The sequence below is a fragment of the Epargyreus clarus genome, unplaced genomic scaffold, assembly GCF_041222505.1.
Source record: "Epargyreus clarus isolate Ecla_fem2 unplaced genomic scaffold, WU_Ecla_fem_2.2 ptg000021l, whole genome shotgun sequence".
NCBI classification, from domain to species: domain Eukaryota; kingdom Metazoa; phylum Arthropoda; class Insecta; order Lepidoptera; family Hesperiidae; genus Epargyreus; species Epargyreus clarus.
Window position 1 is genome coordinate 1162430 of NW_027332228.1, and position 21077 is coordinate 1183506.

Sequence of the window (21077 nt, forward strand, 5' to 3'; positions counted from 1 at the left end):
CTTACTAATGAATCGATCACTTTTTATTTCATGCAAAAATATTAATTAATTTTTAGTTTATAAAGTTAACGTAAAATTTCGTTACGTAAGTAACAGGGCTATAGTTTACTTAAAGGTATTTAAATAAAACACTTATGAAATTTAAATAATTTAATTTTGTAATAATAACTTACATAAATATCATATTATATTGTTTACATTAAAATATAAGTGTACAATTTTCAAATTAATATTATTGTAAAGCAACTATCTAGTGTAGGTATATTAAATAATATTTACTTAAAACATAAGGTTACAAAGTATAGCGATGATTTGGAAAGGTGTACTATAAAATATCCATGTTAACATTGTGTTGAAATTAATTGTTATGGAATTTTGAATTGTCTTGGAATAAATAAATGTTTTCTTTGTAAGTACCTTCGCAGGCCTGTACAAAATAAATATACAAGGTGAATTTTTCAAACGGGCCTTCAGGGCCAAATCCGAAACTATAAAGATTAGCGAAAAATTCTGAAAGGTGTTACGAGCCGATTTTGATAAAAACTAAAACTGCATCATTACTTTTTTAAAATAACTTTTCCCCTAGCCGGGAATCGAACGAGTTCATTTTGAAAAAAAAAAAATACACCCTCTATATTATTCCACTATCTGATCGTGTTGCTTATAAAGATCAAAATCTGGGAAGTAATGATAAATGACAAACTAAAGGAAAAGCCTCAATTTTAAGAAAACACATAACTTTCATATTAATTTGGCAGTTCACGCCATTCATCAATTTAAACATTTCGCGTATTAATTTTTTTTGGCTCAATATTTCAAATCATTGGAAAGCGGACGTTTTGTTCTCCAAGAATTTATATTTTTATGTCCGACTCAGTTAAGGTTATTTTAAGGACCATTTTAATAGATTTAACTTGCTATGGGCGGAGTTTCTATTAATAGCGATGTGAAGTTGACAATTTGCGAGAATGACTTGTCACATAACATTACTTCCCAGAATTTGATATTTATAAGCGACACTATCAGATAGTGGAATAATATAGAGGGTGTAATTTTTTTCAAAATGAACTCGTTCGATTCCCGGCTAAGGAAAAAAATATTTTAAAAAACGAATGATGCAGTTTTAGTTTTTATCAAAATCGGTCTCGTAGCTCCTTTCAGCATTTTTCGCTTTTCCTAATAGTTTCGGATTTGGCCCTGAAGGCCTATTTGAAAAATTCACCCTGTATATTTCATTTCATTTCTATGTATGATCTGTTTAGTGTGACATTGACGACATGAAACACTAAACATTTTAGAATGGCTATATCAAGTTTTTAAGAATTTAGGTTTTTCTTTATTCGTCGTCTTAGTAACAGGAGCAAAATAATACGTCTTTCGCGGTCCATATCAAGATAAAAACTGAACGATGGTTTCCCGTGGTGCACCGCACAAGGCGCCGTAGACACGTGGCCGCACCCTCACACGGTGACGCCGACGTGTCCGAGCGCGGCGGCGAGGCGGCGCAGCGCGGCGCGCATTTGCGCGGGCGGGAGGCCGCGTCGCGCGCCGATCACCTTGAACGCGTTCAGGTACTCCAGCTCCGAGAACTGCGGGCCCTTTTCGCGCACTGACTCTATTATCTCCTGTCGGGGATTATGATAAATTAATTATTGATAATTTCCTACCGAGTAAATTACATCAGACGGTAGCGTGTGGTTACTTCATGTTTATAATTCGGTAAAAATATACTTAAAAGCATAAAAGTGTAAAAAAAAAGAAATCACAAAAGTATAGGCACCCATTTAAATAAATTAACATGTATTCGTAGTAAATGTAATAACAAAAAGTTACACATAACCGATTAGCTCGGGTCCACGGCGCGAAAACTTCATGGCAATAAAAAGAGTGCGGCTCGGTCACGCGCGCATACCTCGGGCGTGCAGGCCAGCAGGCGCATGTAGGTGTCGGCGGCGTGCAGCCCGTCGGCGGGCGCGTGCAGCGCGGCGAGGCAGTGCCGCAGCGCCGCCAGCCGCGCGCCGCCCGCGCCCGCCGCGCCGCCCGCGCCCGCCTCCCACTGCCAGCGCCACACCACCGCCGACGACATCATCTCGCCCAGACCGTTCATTATGTACTGCCAGGAGGAACGGCATTAACATATTAATCGGTGGGCATACGTATTCTATGGAAATAACGCGGATATAATAGCATTTGTGTACGTTCATTTACCCTCCCATTCATGCTTCTTTCTTATATTGTAGGGACGGGCTATGTTCGACTAGTCTCAGTTTGGATCTTGTAATACTAGTGTTGGCGGTAGTGATAGATTAGTGGTTAAGTAACCCGGCCTCTCGATCAAGGGGTCCAAGGTTCAAATCCCAGGCACGCTCTGATAAATTAATTATCACTTGCTAAACGGTGAAGGAAAACATCGTGAGGAAACCTGCATACCTGAGAGATTTATAAAAAAAAAATCTCAAAGGTATGTGAAGTCTACCAACACGCACTAGACCAGCGTGGTGGACTATGGCCTAATCCTTCTCATTCTGAGAGGCAACCCGTGCTCAGAAGTGGAACAGTAGTAATGTCGCAATGTTCCGGCCTCGCCCCGGCTTACCGCGAGGCGGTGCGGCGCCAGCACGGCGGCGGCGTGCTCGTGGAAGGCGAGCAGCGCGTGCGCGAGGCGCCCCCCCCCCGGCTTACCGCGAGGCGGTGCGGCGCCAGCACGGCGGCGGCGTGCTCGTGGAAGGCGAGCAGCGCGTGCGCGAGGCGCCCCCCCCCCGGCTTACCGCGAGGCGGTGCGGCGCCAGCACGGCGGCGGCGTGCTCGTGGAAGGCGAGCAGCGCGTGCGCGAGGCGCCCCCCCCCCGGCTTACCGCGAGGCGGTGCGGCGCCAGCACGGCGGCGGCGTGCTCGTGGAAGGCGAGCAGCGCGTGCGCGAGGCGCCCCCCCCCCGGCTTACCGCGAGGCGGTGCGGCGCCAGCACGGCGGCGGCGTGCTCGTGGAAGGCGAGCAGCGCGTGCGCGAGGCGCCCCCCCCCCGGCTTACCGCGAGGCGGTGCGGCGCCAGCACGGCGGCGGCGTGCTCGTGGAAGGCGAGCAGCGCGTGCGCGAGGCGCGCCGCGCCGCCGCCCGCCTCGCCCTCCTCGCCGCCCGCGCCGCGCTCCTCCTGCCCCAGGTAGTGGAAGCACTCGATGCGCATCTGTGGAATGGAAGATGACGCTACTTTAAATTATATTACCATAATTCTACTTTTTTATAATATAGGACAAGCAAACGAGCATGCAATCTATCTGATGGTAAATGGCTTCTGCCGCTCATGGACATCTGTAATCAAACCCAGATAGGATTAGATATTCCTAATTGACAACGACCACTGATGCGCCCGCTAACCCCGAAGACAAAGATGTAACGCGTCGGAAAAGTATGTCTCCTTTACCGCACTCTTTCAACCAGAACATAGCAGAGCTTAACTGCTGTTATGAGGCAGAAATAGATGTGGCCGTGGTGCCGCCGGAGTCGAACCATAAAGGGTTCTACCACTTTCAACATTTTAAATCAATCTAAATCAGTATCACAAAGGTTTTTCTGCAACTAAAACATGTCCTACGCTAGAGACATCTATACCTCGAGATGCAACAGTAGCAGGCATTTTTGTGCGATCTCATCGAAGATTGAGGCTGCGGCGTCGATATCGGCCACGAACTTGGCGGGCGGCCGCAGTGCGCCGCCGCCCGCGCACGGCGCCGACACGATGCTCGGGATCGTCTTTATGTTGCCGCTTATCCAGTCCTGGGGATGATGTTTTGTCATTTTATGTTAATAAATTTTAATTTACTAAACACCTATTTCTCACACACCCCCTCCACACACACACGCACACATACACTTACACAAACATAGACAATCTAAAACACACTACACACGCACGCATATGCATGTATGCCACATAAGATATTTCTATTTATTTCTTTTGATTATTGTATATTAGTGCTTACTGATTGTACGAAGCTTATTTTTAAATTAATCATTTGATTACCTAATCAAATGACCTAAGTGCCTACTTAGGTTGATAACGAATTAATAATTATTTATTATTGTATAATTGTGGTGGAACTTACCATGCTCTCGCATAGCAGCGCCAAGTCGACCAGCGTATTGACGTCGGCGACAATTTCCCGTCGCGTCACTTCGCCGTCGCCGAGGCTCGATCCTAAGATTTCCGCTTCCCGCTCGTAGGCACTTTTTAGTTCCTTAAAAGTTAAGAGTTTTTATTGTGATGTTAATAAACCAAGGCAAGCAAAGTTCATAATGTAAATGTCGGTTTGTAGCGTTTAATTTGTGGGTATGAATTCTAGTCGTAGAGATACTGTCACGGTTAAATCACGATGGTGTTTCTACTTTGGCAAAGGGAGATCTCCCGCCGGGCTAGGTGATCATGCCCGGGGAGCGGCCGTGCTCCAACAGTCTCAGTTCAGATCTTGTATATACGCAAGATGTTTAGAAAACTTCGATAGCGTGATTCAGCAGCGTCATCTCTCGACGAGTAGCGGGAAGTCGCTACATAATAATAGATTATATTTCAACAGTTTCAACACGTGTAACCTGCGGCGTGTGCTCGACGGCCTCGACGGCCGCCTTGTAGTTCTGCAGCGTCTGCAGGAAGCGCACGATGTCGTCGTCGGCGAGCCAGCGGGCGGCGCGCGCGGGCGGCGCGGGCGCGAGCTTGGCGTGCGCGGCGCGGCAGTGCGCCGCCAGCGCGCCCAGCGCGGCGTCCGCGGCGCGCAGCGCGGCCGCGCCGCCGCACGCGCCGCAGCGCCGCGCCGCCGCGCAGCACGCCGCCACCGCCGCCCACGACTCCGCCGCGCACGCGAACACCGCGCGGTGCGAGCTTCTGCGAACGTTATATATATAGGTTATTCTTCGATACGTAGGGGACTCTGATTCGATTTTATTTTTGTTTTACTATAAATAAAAGCATTTCTTTATAATTGAATATATCAACATGTACCCCATAGGCCGATCATTGCTCCCAGAACTTTATTATTTACTAGCTGTGCCCCGCGGTTCCACCCGCGTTAAAAAGAAATCTAACAATATACATAACATAAAACATAAGCAGCCTAAGTTACTCCTTATTACTTCAGCTACCTACCAATAAAAGTCCCGTCAAAATCGATCCAGCCCTTTCAGATATTAGCCAGAACAAATAGACAGAGACACAAAAATTGTAAAAAAAGTCTTATTTTAGTATATGTACCGTATGTATATTCACATACATGTAGTAAAAGGCGGTTATTTCAATATTAAAAACAGACAATCCAATTTTATTTGAATGTATAGATAAACTAGCTGATCCGGCAAACTTTGTGTTGCCATATATATAAAATAATTGGCCAAGTGCAAGTTAAGCCCGCACCTGGAGGATTCCGTAAAATCAATATTTTTTTTTTATTTTAATTTCTGGTATTAACTATTATATTAGCCATTAAAGGTCACACATTGTGAAAATTTGAACTGTTTACCTATAACGGTTAAAAATATACTTGGAAAAATATCGAATAGCAGTTTGTTGTATGGGGACCTTTGTATTCAACTTTTTTTATTTTTCGAATTTGTTGTTATAGCGTTCACCGTTATGCATCCTCTGTAAAAAAATCAAGTGTCTATCTATTAAGGTTCCAGAGATAGAGCCCTGTGACAGACGGACAGACAGCGAAGTATTAGTAATAGGGTCCCTCCTTTGGGTACGGAATCCTAATAAAATGTAATATAAAGAATGGTCACTGACCCCCTGGTGGGCGGCGCGGCGCGCTCGCGCCAGGCGGCGGGCGCGCGCATAGCGGCGTCGATGGCGTCGCGCGCGCGCTGCGCCAGGCGCTCCGCCTCGCCCCAGCGCACGTAGTCCGACACGAACGCGCGCAGCGAGCACTCGCCGCCCGCGCCCGCGCCCGCCCCTGCGCCGCCCGCCGAGCTGCAACCGCAAGAGAATATATTGTTAATCAAATAATTTGGTACACATTGTTTTGGTGCATCCGCGCTAAATAATAGGAAAAGTGTAGGGAATAAAAATATGAAGGTGGTAGAACCCTTTGTGGTTCGACTCCGGCCACACCTGTTTCTACCTAATAACAGCAGTGTTAGGCGCTGCTGTGTTTCAGTTTGAAGGGTGTGGTAAGGGAGACATACTTTTCCGAGGCGTTCCAGCTTAGTCCTCAGGGGTAGCGGCGCATCTGTGGCTGAGCTCAGGTAGGAATATCTAATCCTATCTAGGGTTGATTACAGATGTCCATGGGCGGCAGTAGCCACTTACCATCATGTGGACTGCATGCTCGTCTGCTACTCCTATAATATGAAAAAAATGTGTGTAGGAATAATCGTAGAATATAAATTGCAACGTAAAATAACTTCAATTATTAAATTTACTTACCGAGTGAATTCGGTACTCGCTACGCGGTACTAGTCAGTCTTCGTGCAAAAATCATCGTCAACCATCTAGTTACTTTGCAGGTTAACTATAACCTATGCAGCGTGCACCGTGCTCACCTGGGCCGCTCGAGGTGTGCGCAGAGCGCGTGCAGCGCGGGCAGCGCGGCGTGCAGCAGCGCGGGCTGCGGCCGGCACACCAGCGGGTAGCGCTGCCGACGCTGAGTCACACTCGCTCCTACCACCGGAGCCTCTGCAACCGGGTAATTTTTTTACTTTTTGTTTAAGGGACTTTATGCAAAATTTGAAGTGAAATTAGTATTTTTTTTAAGGTATCGTATTTGATCTGCATGTCATCCGACGGTAATGTATCTAGATGAGGGGGGTTCTAGGAGACGCACGTACCGGTGAGCTTGAAGAGCTTCTGTCGGCGGCGCTGCGGGCGGCGGCGCGCGAAGTAGTCGGCGAGGCGCAGCTCCGCGCCGGGCGCCGCGCTGAGCGCGCGCTGCGCCGCCAGGCTCACGCTCTCGATCTCCAGGTACTCCGTCAGCAGCAGCTGCATCTGTGCAGGAGAGGGCGCGTGAGCAATGCATACGATAACATTGTTGGATTTTTTCTAATATTATATTATTTGACCTCAGCTGAAACACAATTGAATACGTTATTGTAAACTAGTTAGATTTTGTATTATTATTCTTATTGCTGTTTTTTTTTTTTTTATGTAAGATTTGTTTTGTTTATATTCAATCTGTAGTGTTATATTCAATCTTTGAACCTAATAAAAAATATATTGTTTTATATAGTAATCTTAGGATGATCTCTGTGGTACTTTATAAAAATACTTTTAAAATATTGCTAAAAAATTAGAGTAAAAATTAAGTCTTCTAACGTAACTTACAACTTGCTGCACAGCACTCCAGTAGTGCTGTTCGGTATGGAGACAGGAGTCTGATATCTTGTGCTTCTGTAATGCTGCCTTCCATAGTTGCAACAATCTGCAAAAAAAAAACCACAATTGTTCCATAAATATTCGAAACCATATGACATAGATTGATATATTGTTTGTTAATTAAATGTTAATTTAATTACGAAAAGAGATAGAAGAGATTGCATTAGAGATTTCACAAATACTAAAGAAAACATTTTGACACCGTCCGCCTCGTCCAGCTCCGACTCCACGTCGCCCTCCGCCTCGCCCGGCCCCTGCCCACGTCGCCGACCACTCACCGCTTGTTCCTGGCGCCGCACGCGCGGAACTCGTCCGCGAGGCAGGCCACGAGGCGCGCCAGCGGGCGGCCCGCCTCGCTCGCGTCCGCGTCGGGCGCCGCGCCGTCCTCGCCCTCCGCCTCGCCCGGCCCCTGCCCACGTCGCCGACCACTCACCGCTTGTTCCTGGCGCCGCACGCGCGGAACTCGTCCGCGAGGCAGGCCACGAGGCGCGCCAGCGGGCGGCCCGCCTCGCTCGCGTCCGCGTCGGGCGCCGCGCCGTCCTCGCCCTCCGCCTCGCCCGGCCCCTGCCCACGTCGCCGACCACTCACCGCTTGTTCCTGGCGCCGCACGCGCGGAACTCGTCCGCGAGGCAGGCCACGAGGCGCGCCAGCGGGCGGCCCGCCTCGCTCGCGTCCGCGTCGGGCGCCGCGCCGTCCTCGCCCTCCGCCTCGCCCGGCCCCTGCCCACGTCGCCGACCACTCACCGCTTGTTCCTGGCGCCGCACGCGCGGAACTCGTCCGCGAGGCAGGCCACGAGGCGCGCCAGCGGGCGGCCCGCCTCGCTCGCGTCCGCGTCGGGCGCCGCGCCGTCCTCGCCCTCCGCCTCGCCCGGCCCCTGCCCACGTCGCCGACCACTCACCGCTTGTTCCTGGCGCCGCACGCGCGGAACTCGTCCGCGAGGCAGGCCACGAGGCGCGCCAGCGGGCGGCCCGCCTCGCTCGCGTCCGCGTCGGGCGCCGCGCCGTCCTCGCCCTCCGCCTCGCCCGGCCCCTGCCCACGTCGCCGACCACTCACCGCTTGTTCCTGGCGCCGCACGCGCGGAACTCGTCCGCGAGGCAGGCCACGAGGCGCGCCAGCGGGCGGCCCGCCTCGCTCGCGTCCGCGTCGGGCGCCGCGCCGTCCTCGCCCTCCGCCTCGCCCGGCCCCTGCCCACGTCGCCGACCACTCACCGCTTGTTCCTGGCGCCGCACGCGCGGAACTCGTCCGCGAGGCAGGCCACGAGGCGCGCCAGCGGGCGGCCCGCCTCGCTCGCGTCCGCGTCGGGCGCCGCGCCGTCCTCGCCCTCCGCCTCGCCCGGCCCCTGCCCACGTCGCCGACCACTCACCGCTTGTTCCTGGCGCCGCACGCGCGGAACTCGTCCGCGAGGCAGGCCACGAGGCGCGCCAGCGGGCGGCCCGCCTCGCTCGCGTCCGCGTCGGGCGCCGCGCCGTCCTCGCCCTCCGCCTCGCCCGGCCCCTGCCCACGTCGCCGACCACTCACCGCTTGTTCCTGGCGCCGCACGCGCGGAACTCGTCCGCGAGGCAGGCCACGAGGCGCGCCAGCGGGCGGCCCGCCTCGCTCGCGTCCGCGTCGGGCGCCGCGCCGTCCTCGCCCTCCACCTCGCCCAGTTCCAGCTCCACGTCGTCGATGATCCGACGCGACACCGAGTCGATTACGTCCAGTAATTCGTTTTGGATTTGGACTTTGAATTTCTGGAAAATAAAATAATAATTATTATTATTATTTCGAAGTGCACACACATAAAATAAGATAAAAGGTGTTAATTTCCTATTGCTTACAAACAAAGGACTTGTGGAGGATTTAAAATTTAAGTTTCAATTTACATTAATGCGATTTTACCAGCCTATTTATAAATTCTTATTGGACAAAGTTCTATTTAGGATACATAACAAAAATATTTAGGATACATAACAAAAATATGTATTAATGCTTACTTCAGTAGCTTCTTGCAATTGTTCCAACACACCCAAAGCTTCGAGGGATATCATCACATTGGTCTCGAAAGTCTTGTCCTCTTCAGATAAAGATGCTTCGAACTCCGGCGTGATGTCTTGAAGGTACGCGTCGGTTACCTCTTCGCTTTTTGTTAGCTCTATAATAAATTCAAAGACGATTTAAGGGCAAGGGTGAAAGTAATTTTACTCATCTGTACTGAAGATAACAATAAACATTGATTAACTACCTATTGGAATTCTAAATTAATAAAGTAAATGTGGCTAAAATTCACTCTGTAAAAAAAAAATATATAAGTAGCGGTAGCGGTGTATGTGTGGCTGACCTCAGGGAGAAAAATCTAATCCTATTTGTTGTTGATAACAGATGTTCATGGGCAGCATGAGTCACTTACCACACGGTGGACTACACGCTCGTCTGCTACTCCTGTATTATAAAAAAAATCGTGTCCATGCCCGTACCGGCCAGCAGCAGCGCGGTGCGGCGGCGCGCGGACACGCGGCGGGCCAGCGGCGCGCGCTCGGCGCGGTACACCGCGTCGCTCAGCCGCCGCACTATCTGCTCCACCAGCTCCAGCCGCTTGGCCTGCACACATACTTTACACTTAAACCGAGATAAAGCTTTCCAAAATATTAGCGCCGAGCAAGCGATAAAAATGAATTAAGAGAGTTATACACCAGTTATTAATTTAAATTATGAGTATAATCAGAATAATTACATATCTGTCAACTCAAATGGTAAATTTAGGAAAACAGAATGCGTGCGATCACGCGTGTAGCGCAGCCCGTAGTAAGTTTCAACTCAATTTGATTGTATGCAGGCGCCTGCTACTTACGCGCACATTCAAACCGGCGGAGGCCGATTTCTATGAAACTGTGCTACTATTCTTTCTTTACTATGCAGGTAACCAGCATACTCTATAGTCCGCGCTAAACTTCTAGTGCGCTCTGAAGTTCTTATATACCTGTGGGCGAAAGCGGACAGCGGATGGTTGCCAGGGGGGTTCCAAGCTGTCTTCGTTCCGCCAATATCTATAATTTGCATTTGCGACGTGATTCGTTTCTATATTCAAAGCGGACAAAAAATGAAATTAGTTTAAGTTAGTTACGTGTCGTACCTCGAGGTTGGCGGTGGTGGCGGAGAGCGCGGACACGTGCGGCAGCTGCGTGCGCGCGGTGGCGAGCGCCGCGCCCAGCGCCGCCGCCGCCGCCAGCACGCGCCCGCCCGCCGCCAGCTCGCGCGCAGACCGCTCCGACACCACCACGCGGGAACTGACACATACAAACATGGATTAGTAAAGATTACTCACTCCTAACAAGATAATGTAACCAGTTTTGACTATTGAAATTGACACTGTCATCTATTTTCGTTCGTTCGTTCGTTTGACAAATATTAAAAAAATGTAGTTTTTAGATCATTTACGAATAAAACGATATCTCGCCGCACTTTTTCTTCTATTTCGTGTGTTTCCACCACTTAACTGTGCATATCGGCATTGTTCCGCGTTACACACCACTTACAATTACACCATGACAGCCAATACATAACTGACAAAATTGTCAGCCGTTTTGCCATTGGCTTTCTTCAATTACAAGGCAGTGATATATCTATACTTATCTATGCATACAAATAGTTATTTCAATAAAATTCAAATAGTTCTAAACTCTTTGAACTAGTAACATGACATAGTGTAGTTTTAGTGAAGAAGTGATAAGTGAACATTATAGAACACAAGAACAATGTGTCTACTCCCTTATATGATAACACAAAGAAGTGCAATGAAGAGAACACCACCTTCAGTATATATTTATTTACCGGTTTAAGTTAACATAGAATTACTCATTAGTCTTAAATTAGGCTAGATTGTAATTAACATAAAGGACCTGCTCACTTGGTACTTTATACAAACAAAAAAAAATAGTTAACAAGCCGCAAAGCCTACACTAAAACGGTGTGATGCGCAGAGGGTTTCGTGATTGATCCTCTACCAGAACAATGTCTGAATGATAAATTTTAATTTCTGTTCTCAGTCTGGGTGTTTATGTATTTGATTCCTAGTGTAGTGTGAGACTGTGAGTGTACAAAGCTTTTTTAAAAAAAGTTGAATATCTATAACCAACTCCATTTACGACAGAGACTGAGACTTGAGAACAACAATAATAACGATGCGTAATAAATACAATACAATACAATACAAAAATGCTTTATTGTACACCAAAGAATACATGAAAAATATACACAAACATAATGAACGGTACAACAGGCGGTCTTATCACTTAAAAGCGATCTCTTCCAGACAACCTTAGATTTGTTGAAAGAAAACAATATATATGCAAGAAATACAGGTAGGGGTGTACAAATGTAATACATACCGACTCGAAAATTATCTTTGAACATATCAGCAGCTAGTGTAGAAGGTGAAGAAAGTAAGGGATAGAAATAGTGGTAATACGGAGAATAGGAAAGAACGATAAAGTAAATACATACAAATAATAATAATAATTATTATTTATGCAGCAGGTAAACGTGTCAAGTAGAATTCCTTTACTTGTCTTTTAAAAGAATCTAGTGACTGTGCCCGACGGATAACAAGTGGTAAGGAATTCCATAGGCGCACAGCCACTGCAGTGAAGGATCTGCCGAAGAAGGATGAAGAACAAGGATTTGAAAGTGATAGATTTTCATTGGAACGAAGGAAGCGTGTGTCGTGAGAGAGATGCAGGTAATGAAATCGATCCTTTAGGTAATTGGGACTGTTTGAATTAAACAAGACGCAGTACAAAGCAGAAAGAATATGAGTATTCCGACGAAGACGGATTGGGAGCCACTTGAGTTTCTTTCGATACTCTGAAATGTGATCATACTTGCGAATTCCAAATATGAATCTGATAAACAAATTTTGAATACGCTCAAGCTTATTAAGTTGCTCCTCGGTTAGATCTAGATAGCAAACATCTGCATAGTCAAGGATAGGATGCAATAATGACATAGATTTTGGTCGAAATTGGTAAAAAGTTGCGGAGCCTCCGGAGTGATCCCAAAGACAAAAATACTTTCCTACTGACCTCGTTGATCTGAGGAGTCCAAGAGAGACAGCTATCCAAGTAAATGCCCAAATTTTTTACCGTGTCCTTTAGAGGAACTTGGACACCATCGAACAAGATTGGAGGTAAGGTAGCAAGATCAATCTTTTGCAGTAATCTTGAGCTGCCGATGATAATGGCTTGGTTATTTTGAGCATTTACTTTCAGTCCATGTAGTTGGCACCAGTTTGAGATAGAAGTCAGATCCGCATTTATAACACCGATGGCATTTGGTAAGTCCTGAGGTGGGCATTTGTAGTAAATCTGTAGATCATCGGCATAAAGGTGGTAGAGTGAAGATAAGTGAAGGGTTATCGAATTGATATAAATAGAAAAGAGAAGAGGAGACAACACGCCACCTTGCGGTACGCCAGCAGCAACGTTGCTAAATGTTAATATTTATGTTAATAATAATTGAGAGACTTCTAGTCCGCTCTGAAGTTGTTGCATTTAGTTAACATATACTCCGTAACATAAGGACACACTAACGCAGCTATGTATCCACTGGCGAGGGCGGGCAGTGGATGGGTGACGGGTGGGTCCCGCGCTGTCTTTGTCCCACTAATATCTACAATTTGCTGTTGTGGCGCGACTCGTTTCTATATTCAGAGCGGACTAGTTTGGCATGGAGTCTACAAACTTACATATCAGTGAGCATGCGCAACGCGTGATGATGGGCGCGCGCCTCCGCCCACAGGCGGCGCAGGTCCGCGCGCCGCAGCCGCAGCAGCGCGCGGCACGCCGCCAGCCGCGCCTCCGCGGCCGAGCAGTGCTGGCCCCAAGCACTCATAGCTGCTTGGACGGCACTGAATTTCTGAAACATTACAAAATATTACATTTTTTTATTATCTAAACCCTACACAGCACACCTTAATAAGCAGTGATATCCTAGTGGTTAAGAAACTCCACCTCTCGATCAAGGGGTCGGAGGTTCAGATCCCAGGCACGCACCTCTCATTTTTCAAAGTTATGTGCGTATTAAAAAATAATTATCACTTGCTAAACGGTGAAGGAAAACATTGTGAGGAAACTTGCATACCTAAGAGATTTATAAAAAAACATCTCATAGGTATGTGAAGTCTACCAATTCACACTTGGCCAGCGCAGTAGACTATGTCCTAACCCTTTTCATTATGAGAGGAGACCCGTGCCCAGCAATGGGACAGTAATGATGAATCCTACACAACAATGTGTTCTATTTGCCAAGCACAAGAAGGTGAAGACACAAACACACCTATTGTGGAATATAGATGGGAATTGATCATTAAGATATGGGGTTGTTTCGCAAAAACCTCCATGCATCTGATCTGTATCAAACTGATCATGAAAAGGTCACAGATACATACTCTACTTAATAAAGCTCAAGCACTGTAGAGTTATAGTCAATATATAGATTATTTAGGTAGGTTACAAACATGAAATTCTTATTTGATTCCTATATGATACAGGCAGAATTTTATAATTCAATTTATAAATGTTACAAATAAATTTTACACATGAACATGAATAGTATACAAGTAAATATATTAGCTTTTCCAGATCCCTTTTATGTCATGGATTGGGCCCACTGTGCTCTTAGAGTAAATATGGAATAGTGGAAAGTAAACTGCAATTAGCAATGCCAAGTTGCTACCTATAAGATCAGGTAAAAGAGTTCACTTTAAATGCACTCTCACCTGCATAACTTCAGTGATTTCCTGTGAATGAGCAGCGACTAGCTCATCAAGCCGAGCATCACTCTTCTTGTATTCCTTCTCTAGTTTAGCCCTCTCCTTCTCTCTCTGTTCATTTGTCTCACTCGCGGACAAAGTGCGGATCACTGACATAAGCAGCCCACTCTGTAAGACAATATGTATTGCAACTATTACGGATAATTTATTTATTCCTTAAATATAGATCATTTTGGAATTTGCATGTTGTGTAATAGCAATGAAAACAGAGACATTATAGGGTTGCATGGTACACCTCTGTGTTTATTATAAATTTATTATGAACAGAAGTAGGAGGAATAAAGGCCTAAAAATGTAAGATATACTGAGCATCAGAGGACTTGAACATCTGATCACCAAAAATTAGTGAAATTATTTAAAAAGAAACGAACATGAAATAAAAAATGGCTTGTGTAGAAAGTTAATAAAATACATCACTATTCATCACTATTCATTATATTGAGATCGACGTTCAATGCGTTGTGATGCGATCAACAACAATTAATCTATGCTATAATCTCCTTCACTATAGAATTCGTACAGAAATTTTAGATACAAACTAGGTATGATTGTAATTTGTAATCTATTTGTTGGATAACAAAAACAAAATAGAAAACGCATTATTGGTATTTATTACCGTTTCTTTTCCTTGTTTAACTCCTCGCGGAGGCTTAGTGGGTGGGGGCGAAGACATGTTTTGGTATTTCTGGGTTTAGAAACTAATATATTTATATAAATCTGTAAAACGTAAATCCGCCCCTCGATCTTAGAGAAATATTTCTAATTTAAATGTCATTTCACATTTGTCATTTTAGTCATGATCATGTATGTCACTGTCAATGATTGATTTACAGACTATTTATGAATGTGGCAATAGGGAATATGCACATTTTTATTTTATTATTTTAAACCACTTATCACATCGTTTTAACATAGTAAAAAATATAAACAATTTTATTAGTGATTGAAATATTTTTTTAAAAATTATTTAAAGTATCCATAAAATTTGACACATTTGAACATGTTGGTGAACTTAGCACAGCATTTGCCAGCAGAGCACTAAAAAATGAGAGTTCTATTCGCATGCACATGAGTTCTATAGTTCCTGATAGTTTTCAGGAATAGTTCTGGCGATTTCACGGAGATAAAGCAGAATGAAATAATGCTCTGCTAACTTCACACAGCAGAGCATTTTCTACAAAATTGAAAAAAAAGCTATTGATTAGTGTAACTAGCTAATACCTGGAGTTCCTAATAGTTTTCAGTGATAGTTCTCGCGAAATAAACTTAAAAAATAATTTATTGATAAAATAAATTGACAAAAATTTAACCAAAAAAAATCTGCAAAAAGCTTATTTAAAAGTGGAAACTCGTCGATTTTGCTAAGCCTAGTAATAAAATGATACATTTGTACAATAACTGACCCAGGAACACACACTAAAGTGCCAGCACTGCATACTAGAATAGTACAAATCGGAAAGATTTTCGACAAAACTTTTTTTAATATTATTTTCACGTACCCAGGGGGAAGGAACTCAGCGGTTTTACATAGGCTAGTAATATGGCTACAATTTAAAAATATAACCAATCCCAGAACTTACACTAAAGTGCCAGCAGAGCATGCTAGAATAACAAAAATCGGATGGATTTTCGACAAATATTTTATTTAAATTACTTACACGTAATCAGATGACGGGAACTCATCGGTTTTATGTAGACTAGTAACATAGCTACAATTTAAAAATATAACCAATCCCAGAACTCTCACTAAAGTGCCAGCAGAGCATACTAGAATAGCAAAAATCGGATAGATTTTCGACAAATATTTTTTTTTCAATCATGTCCACGTAACCAGATGGCGGGAACTCATCGGTTTTATGTAGACTAGTAACATAGCTACAATTTAAAAATATAACCCATCCCAGAACTCACACTAAAGTGCCAGCAGAGCATACTAGAATAACAAAAATCGGATGGAGTTTCGACAAATATTTTTTTTTAATTGTTTCCACACAACCAGATAGCGGGAACTCATCGGTTTTATATAGAATAGTAACATAGCTACAATTTAAAAATATAAACAATCCCAGAACTCTCACTAAAGTGCCAGCAGAGCATACTAGAATAACAAAAATCGGATGGATTTTTGACAAATATTTTTTTTCAATCATGTCCACGTAACCAGATGGCGGGAACTCATCGGTTTTATGTAGACTAGTAACATAGCTACAATTTAAAAATATAAACAATCCCAGAACTCTCACTAAAGTGCCAGCAGAGCATACTAGAATAACAAAAATCGGATGGATTTTTGACAAATATTTTTTTTCAATCATGTCCACGTAACCAGATGGCAGGAACTCATAGGTTTTATATAGACTAGTAACATAGCTACAATTAAAAAATATAACCGATCCCAGAACTCACACTAAAGTGCCAGCAGAGCATACTAGAATAACAAAAATCGGATGGATTTTTGACAAATATTTTTTTTCAATCATGTCCACGTAACCAGATGGCGGGAACTCATCGGTTTTATGTAGACTAGTAACATAGCTACAATTTAAAAATATAACCAATCCCAGAACTCTCACTAAAGTGCCAGCAGAGCATACTAGAATAGCAAAAATCGGATGGATTTTCGACAAATATTTTTTTTTCAATCATGTCCACGTAACCAGATGGCGGGAACTCATCGGTTTTATATAGACTAGTAACATAGCTACAATTTAAAAATATAACCCATCCCAGAACTCACACTAAAGTGCCAGCAGAGCATACTAGAATAACAAAAATCGGATGAAGTTTCGACAAATATTTTTTTTTAATTATTTCCACACAACCAGATAGCGGGAACTCATCGGTTTTATTTAGAATAGTAACATAGCTACAATTTAAAAATATAAACAATCCCAGAACTCTCACTAAAGTGCCAGCAGAGCATACTAGAATAACAAAAATCGGATGGATTTTTGACAAATATTTTTTTTCAATCATGTCCACGTAACCAGATGGCGGGAACTCATCGGTTTTATGTAGACTAGTTACATAGCTACAATTTAAAAATATAAACAATCCCAGAACTCTCACTAAAGTGCCAGCAGAGCATACTAGAATAACAAAAATCAGATGGATTTTTGACAAATATTTTTTTTCAATCATGTCCACGTTACCAGATGGCGGGAACTCATCGGTTTTATGTAGACTAGTAATATAGCTACAATTTAAAAATATAACCGATCCCAGAACTCACACTAAAGTGCCAGCAGAGCATACTAGAATAGCAAAAATCGGATGGATTTTTGACAAATATTTTTTTTTTTCAATCATGTCTACGTAACCAGATGGCGGGAACTCATCGGTTTTATGTAGACTAGTAACATAGCTACAATTTAAAAATATAACCAATCCCAGAACTCTCACTAAAGTGCCAGCAGAGCATACTAGAATAGGAAAAATCGGATGGATTTTCGACAAATATTTTTTTTTCAATCATGTCCACGTCACCAAATGGCGGGAACTCATCGGTTTTATGTAGACTAGTAACATAGCTACAATTAAAAAATATAACCAATCCCAGAACTCTCACTAAAGTGCCAGCAGAGCATACTAGAATAACAAAAATCGGATGGAGTTTCGACAATTTTTTTTTTTAATTATTTCTACACAACCAGATAGCGGGAACTCATCGGTTTTATGTAGAATAGTAACAAAGCTACAATTCAAAAATATAAACAATCCCAGAACTCTCACTAAAGTGCCAGCAGAGCATACTAGAATAACAAAAATCGGATGGAGTTTCGACAAATATTTTTTTTTAATTATTTCCACACAACCAGATAGCGGGAACTCATCGGTTTTATATAGAATAGTAACATAGCTACAATTTAAAAATATAAACAATCCCAGAACTCACACTAAAGTGCCAGCAGAGCATACTAGAATAGGAAAAATCGGATGGATTTTTGACAAATATTTTTTTTCAATCATGTCCACGTAACCAGATGGCGGGAACTCATCGGTTTTATGTAGACTAGTAACATAGCTACAATTTAAAAATATAACCAATCCCAGAACTCTCACTAAAGTGCCAGCAGAGCATACTAGAATAGCAAAAATCGGATGGATTTTCGACAAATATTTTTTTTTCAATCATGTCCACGTAACCAGATGGCGGGAACTCATCGGTTTTATATAGACTAGTAACATAGCTACAATTTAAAAATATAACCCATCCCAGAACTCACACTAAAGTGCCAGCAGAGCATACTAGAATAACAAAAATCGGATGGAGTTTCGACAAATATTTTTTTTTTAATTGTTTCCACACAACCAGATAGCGGGAACTCATCGGTTTTATATAGAATAGTAACATAGCTACAATTTAAAAATATAAACAATCCCAGAACTCTCACTAAAGTGCCAGCAGAGCATACTAGAATAACAAAAATCGGATGGATTTTTGACAAATATTTTTTTTCAATCATGTCCACGTAACCAGATGGCGGGAACTCATCGGTTTTATGTAGACTAGTAACATAGCTACAATTTAAAAATATAACCGATCCCAGAACTCACACTAAAGTGCCAGCAGAGCATACTAGAATAGCAAAAATCGGATGGATTTTCGACAAATATTTTTTTTTTCAATCATGTCTACGTAACCAGATGGCGGGAACTCATCGGTTTTATGTAGACTAGTAACATAGCTACAATTTAAAAATATAACCAATCCCAGAACTCACACTAAAGTGCCAGCAGAGCATACTAGAATAGGAAAAATCGGATGGATTTTCGACAAATATTTTTTTTTCAATCATGTCCACGTCACCAAATGGCGGGAACTCATCGGTTTTATGTAGACTAGTAACATAGCTACAATTTAAAAATATAACCAATCCCAGAACTCACACTAAAGTGCCAGATGAGCATACTAGAATAGGAAAAATCGGATGGATTTTTGACAAATATTTTTTTTTCAATCATGTCCACGTCACCAGATGGCGGGAACTCTTCGTTTTTATGTAGACTAGTAACATAGCTACAATTTAAAAATATAACCAATCCCAGAACTCTCACTAAAGTGCCAGCAGAGCATACTAGAATAACAAAAATCGGATGGAGTTTCGACAATTTTTTTTTTTAATTATTTCTACACTACCAGATAGCGGGAACTCATCGGTTTTATGTAGAATAGTAACAAAGCTACAATTTAAAAATATAACTAATCCCAGAACTCACACTAAAGTGCCAGCAGAGCATGCTAGTATAACGAAAATCGGATGGATTTTTGACAAATATTTTTTTTCAATCATGTCCACGTAACCAGATGGCGGGATCTCATCGGTTTTATGTAGAATAGTAACATAGCTACAATTTAAAAATATAACCAATCCCAGAACTCACACTAAAGTGCCAGATGAGCATACTAGAATAGGAAAAATCGGATGGATTTTCGACAAATATTTTTTTTTCAATCATGTCCACGTCACCAGATGGCGGGAACTCATCGGTTTTATGTAGACTAGTAACATAGCTACAATTTAAAAATATAACCAATCCCAGAACTCTCACTAAAGTGCCAGCAGAGCATACTAGAATAACAAAAATCGGATGTAGTTTCGACAATTTTTTTTTTTAATTATTTCTACACTACCAGATAGCGGGAACTCATCGGTTTTATGTAGAATAGTAACAAAGCTACAATTTAAAAATATAACTAATCCCAGAACTCACACTAAAGTGCCAGCAGAGCATGCTAGTATAACAAAAATCGGATGAATTTTTGACAAATATTTTTTTTCAATCATGTCCACGTAACCAGATGGCGGGAACTCATCGGTTTTATGTAGAATAGTAACATAGCTACAATTTAAAAATATAAACAATCCCAGAACTCTCACTAAAGTGCCAGCAGAGCATACTAGAATAACAAAAATCGGATGGATTTTTGACAAATATTTTTTTTCAATCATGTCCACGTAACCAGATGGCGGGAACTCATCGGTTTTATGTAGACTAGTAACATAGCTACAATTTAAAAATATAACCGATCCCAGAACTCACACTAAAGTGCCAGCAGAGCATACTAGAATAGCCAAAATCGGATGGATTTTCGACAAATATTTTTTTTTCAATCATGTCCACGTAACCAGATGGCGGGAACTCATCGGTTACGCGGAAATAATTTAAATAAAATATTTGTTGAAACTCCATCCGATTTTTGCCATTCTAGTATGCTCTGCTGGCACTTTAGTGTGAGTTCTGGGATTGGTTATATTTTTAAATTGTAGCTATGTTACTAGTCTACATAAAACCGATGAGTTCCCGCCATCTGGTTACGTAGACATGATTGAAAAAAAAAATATTTGTCGAAAATCCATCCGATTTTTGCTATTCTAGTATGCTCTGCTGGCACTTTAGTGTGAGTTCTGGGATCGGTTATATTTTTAAATTGTAGCTATGTTACTAGTCTACATAAAACCGATGAGTTCCCGCCATCTGGTTACGTGGACATGATTGAAAAAAAATATTTGTCAAAAATCCATCCGATTTTTGTTATTCTAGTATGCTCTGCTGTCACTTTAGTGAGAGTTCTGGGATTGTTTATATTTTTAAATTCTAGCTTTGTTACTATTCTACATAAAACCGATGAGTTCCCGCTATCTGGTTGTGTAGAAATAATTAAAAAAAAAATTGTCGAAACTCCATCCGATTTTTGTTATTCTAGTATGCTCTGCTGGCACTTTAGTGAGAGTTCTGGGATTGGTTATATTTTTTAATTGTAGCTATGTTACTAGTCTACATAAAACCGATGAGTTCCCGCCATTTGGTGACGTGGACATGATTGAAAAAAAAATATTTGTCGAAAATCCATCCGATTTTTCCTATTCTAGTATGCTCTGCTGGCACTTTAGTGTGAGTTCTGGGATTGGTTATAT

The 21077-nt window shown here is 43.0% G+C and overlaps 2 protein-coding genes across 2 annotated transcripts; both read right to left on the bottom strand.

Annotated features, from left to right (window-relative positions):
• Positions 1-132: 132 nt before the first annotated feature.
• On the bottom strand, positions 133-14949 carry Sec8 (exocyst complex component secretory 8). The gene is made up of 17 exons (XM_073084366.1): positions 14774-14949; positions 14104-14265; positions 13072-13241; positions 10462-10615; positions 9806-9929; positions 9326-9483; positions 8871-9082; positions 7302-7398; positions 6809-6965; positions 6524-6656; positions 5769-5951; positions 4583-4871; positions 4099-4230; positions 3605-3769; positions 3027-3179; positions 1913-2113; positions 133-1625 (listed from the first exon to the last, which is right to left on the bottom strand). Exons 1-17 carry the CDS (start codon positions 14828-14830, stop codon positions 1461-1463), a joined length of 2712 nt encoding a protein of 903 aa, XP_072940467.1. The 5' UTR covers positions 14831-14949; the 3' UTR covers positions 133-1460.
• LOC140750675 (uncharacterized) lies at positions 7737-8246 on the bottom strand (the record flags this gene model as incomplete). Its single annotated transcript, XM_073084365.1, has 1 exon — positions 7737-8246. A coding segment is annotated over one exon (465 nt), but the record flags the coding sequence as incomplete, so codon positions are not given.
• Positions 14950-21077: the final 6128 nt, after the last annotated feature.

Bases quoted from the DNA above. Each gene is read 5' to 3' on its own strand.
- Sec8 (XM_073084366.1), bottom strand. From the start codon at position 14,830: ATGTCTTCGCCCCCACCCACTAAGCCTCCGCGAGGAGTTAAACAAGGA. The intron at 9,930-10,461 runs GTACGACACGTA...GTATGTGTGCAG, and splicing joins CCACCACCGCCAACCTCGAG to GCCAAGCGGCTGGAGCTGGT. The intron at 3,180-3,604 runs GTATAGATGTCT...TCCATTCCACAG, and splicing joins TGCTACTGTTGCATCTCGAG to ATGCGCATCGAGTGCTTCCA.